The sequence below is a fragment of the Penaeus japonicus genome, unplaced genomic scaffold, assembly GCF_977035675.1.
Source record: "Penaeus japonicus unplaced genomic scaffold, GWHDUDI00000001_assembly GWHDUDI00000007, whole genome shotgun sequence".
Lineage (NCBI taxonomy): Eukaryota > Metazoa > Arthropoda > Malacostraca > Decapoda > Penaeidae > Penaeus > Penaeus japonicus.
Window position 1 is genome coordinate 21,141,732 of NW_028234409.1, and position 2,500 is coordinate 21,144,231.

Here is a 2,500-nt window from a genome sequence, read left to right on the forward strand (position 1 = left end):
CTATATTCACAATAGATAAGGAATAGGGTAAATAGGTTAGGTTAGGTGGGTCTAGTAATTAACTCCTTAGTAACTAAGCACTAGCCATCTGTGTGTGAAAAAAATATATACACATATAACAAAACAAAAGTGGAAGGTGCGCATGGATTCTAAGGATCAATGGTTCATAATAGAATGGTGATGACGGAAGAAGAGGAACAGGTACCTACATATATATATGGTATTTCATGTGGTGATATCACAACTTTTGAAAAGAAAAGTGTCCAAATGTAGGAGCTAATTTAATCTTAGTTCGTGATAATTTGTGATGGTTTAGAAAGCTATTTTAAGGACACCAAGTAGGTCATCACTTAGATAAATAAAGCAAGACAAAATAAAGAGTCTAATAAGAGAAATATTTAGTCACCAGTTTCCAGCATTATACATTGTGAAGTAAGCTGATTCTTTGTAAAGTAAACATAAGCAAAGCTGTCTTGAGGATATTAATGTTTTTATTTTCATTATTTTGTTGCCTGTATAACGATTTTGATATATTACATTACAGGCAATCTCTTTTTGAGATATGCACCAGAACAGATAGGTTAAAAGACTTGGTTGCAGTACTACAGGAAGCTTTGCAGACATCCTCCAAATCTCTACGGCTGTTACAAGAAGTGGACCTCATATCTCGAGGATTTGTGCTGTAAGAATGGCCATTTTTTCTGTGAAAATTTATATATATATATATATATATATATATATATATATATATATATATATATATATCAATAAATATTAACAATATTACATTATAACATATATAACCATTATACCATATACATACATATATATATATAATACATATATATATATGCATCATATATATTTATATATATATATATATATATTATAATATATAATATATATATTGATATATATATATATGCATATAATGCATTGATAATATGTATGTGTTATTACATGTTGAAGTGTGTGTTAGTGTGTGTTGGTGTGAGTGATGTGTGTGTGTGTGCTGTGTGTGTGTGTATGTATAACATAATATGTATGTTTCGTATATATATAACTAATATATATAATAATATATCTAAAATAGTTTCTAAAAAATATATAATTATATATATTATATATCTTATCAATCTATATTAAATTATATATATATATATATATATAATATTTATATATATGTAGATATATATCAATATATATATATATATATATATTAGATATATATAAATATATACAAATATTATATACTATATATATATATATATAAGAAATATTATAATATATAAATAAATATATATATATATAAATATTTCTCACTAATATATTATATACATAGATATATTATATATAAATATATTATTATAGATATATATACATATATATACACATATATATAATTTGCATCTTGAGTTTAATCTGCAAATATAAAATGCATGAATATTACAGGGAATGAAATGGCAAAGCAAACATTTCTTTTTGCCTGCCTGTCATTGTTGCTTCCTAAGAGTCAGTGATTAGCCATTCAGTCAGAGTAAATATGTGAAGAATTGATAAGTGATTGTTTATTTTGAGTTGCCTTGTAATAAACAAAATCATTATGAACAATTTCTTGCAGGACCTTGAAACATATTTTCAGTTTAGCTATATTATCTGGTCGTATAAACAGCCAGGGTTTATATTTTGAGCGACCTAAAATCTGTAATTCAGTACCTATAAGTGAAGTTTTGTGATTCTGGTATCTCCTTTTTCCTCAAGATGATAGGTGTACTTTCTAAAATTAACTTTTTTATACTATTAACATTAAAGAATTTGTTTACAAATACAGTGATTTATAAGAATTTTTACACTTAAACAAAAATGTTCTAATTGTTATTCATCTTCCAAAGGGCTCAAGGATCAAGATTATTCATAGATTATGAGGGAAATGAATCTCCGCCTTGCACCACCTTACGTTATACCCTCGACTTCATGTTGAGAACTATATCAAGACTGCTTTATGAAATTCACACACAGCTAGCACCAAGTGCAAAGAATTACCCCTGTTTGGTGGGACTCTTCCATGACCAAGAAAGGTTGGACATAAAGACCTACGAAAATCCAAAAGACCATTTAAAGCATCTTAAGGTAGGTTTTAACTATGCGTAAATGGGGAGTATATTTGTTTGTTTTTGCCACAAGATTGATATTAGTGCCACCTGGTCAGCACAGCAAAAGTTTTACTTTAAAGCAAAGGAGCATGACTGCGATATATACATATACATATATGTATATATACATATACATATATGTATATATACATTTACATATACATATACATATACATATACATATACATATATGTGTGTGTATGTGTATGTGTATGTGTATGTATATGTTTATGTATATGTTGATGTATGTGTATATGTATATATATATAACATATATATATATATATATTATATATATATATATATATAAATATATATATATATATATATATATAATATACATATAT

At 25.8% G+C, this 2,500-nt stretch overlaps 1 protein-coding gene across 1 annotated transcript in view; it reads left to right on the forward strand.

Moving 5' to 3' along the window:
- Positions 1–2,500, forward strand: part of LOC122242582 (vezatin) — a 30,506-nt gene that overhangs the window by 17,853 nt on the left and 10,153 nt on the right. The window contains exons 5-6 of the mRNA XM_086538205.1: positions 434–682; positions 1,893–2,130. Coding sequence (XP_086394331.1) covers positions 434–682; positions 1,893–2,130 — 487 coding nt within the window. The remainder of the gene's footprint in view (positions 1–433; positions 683–1,892; positions 2,131–2,500) is intronic.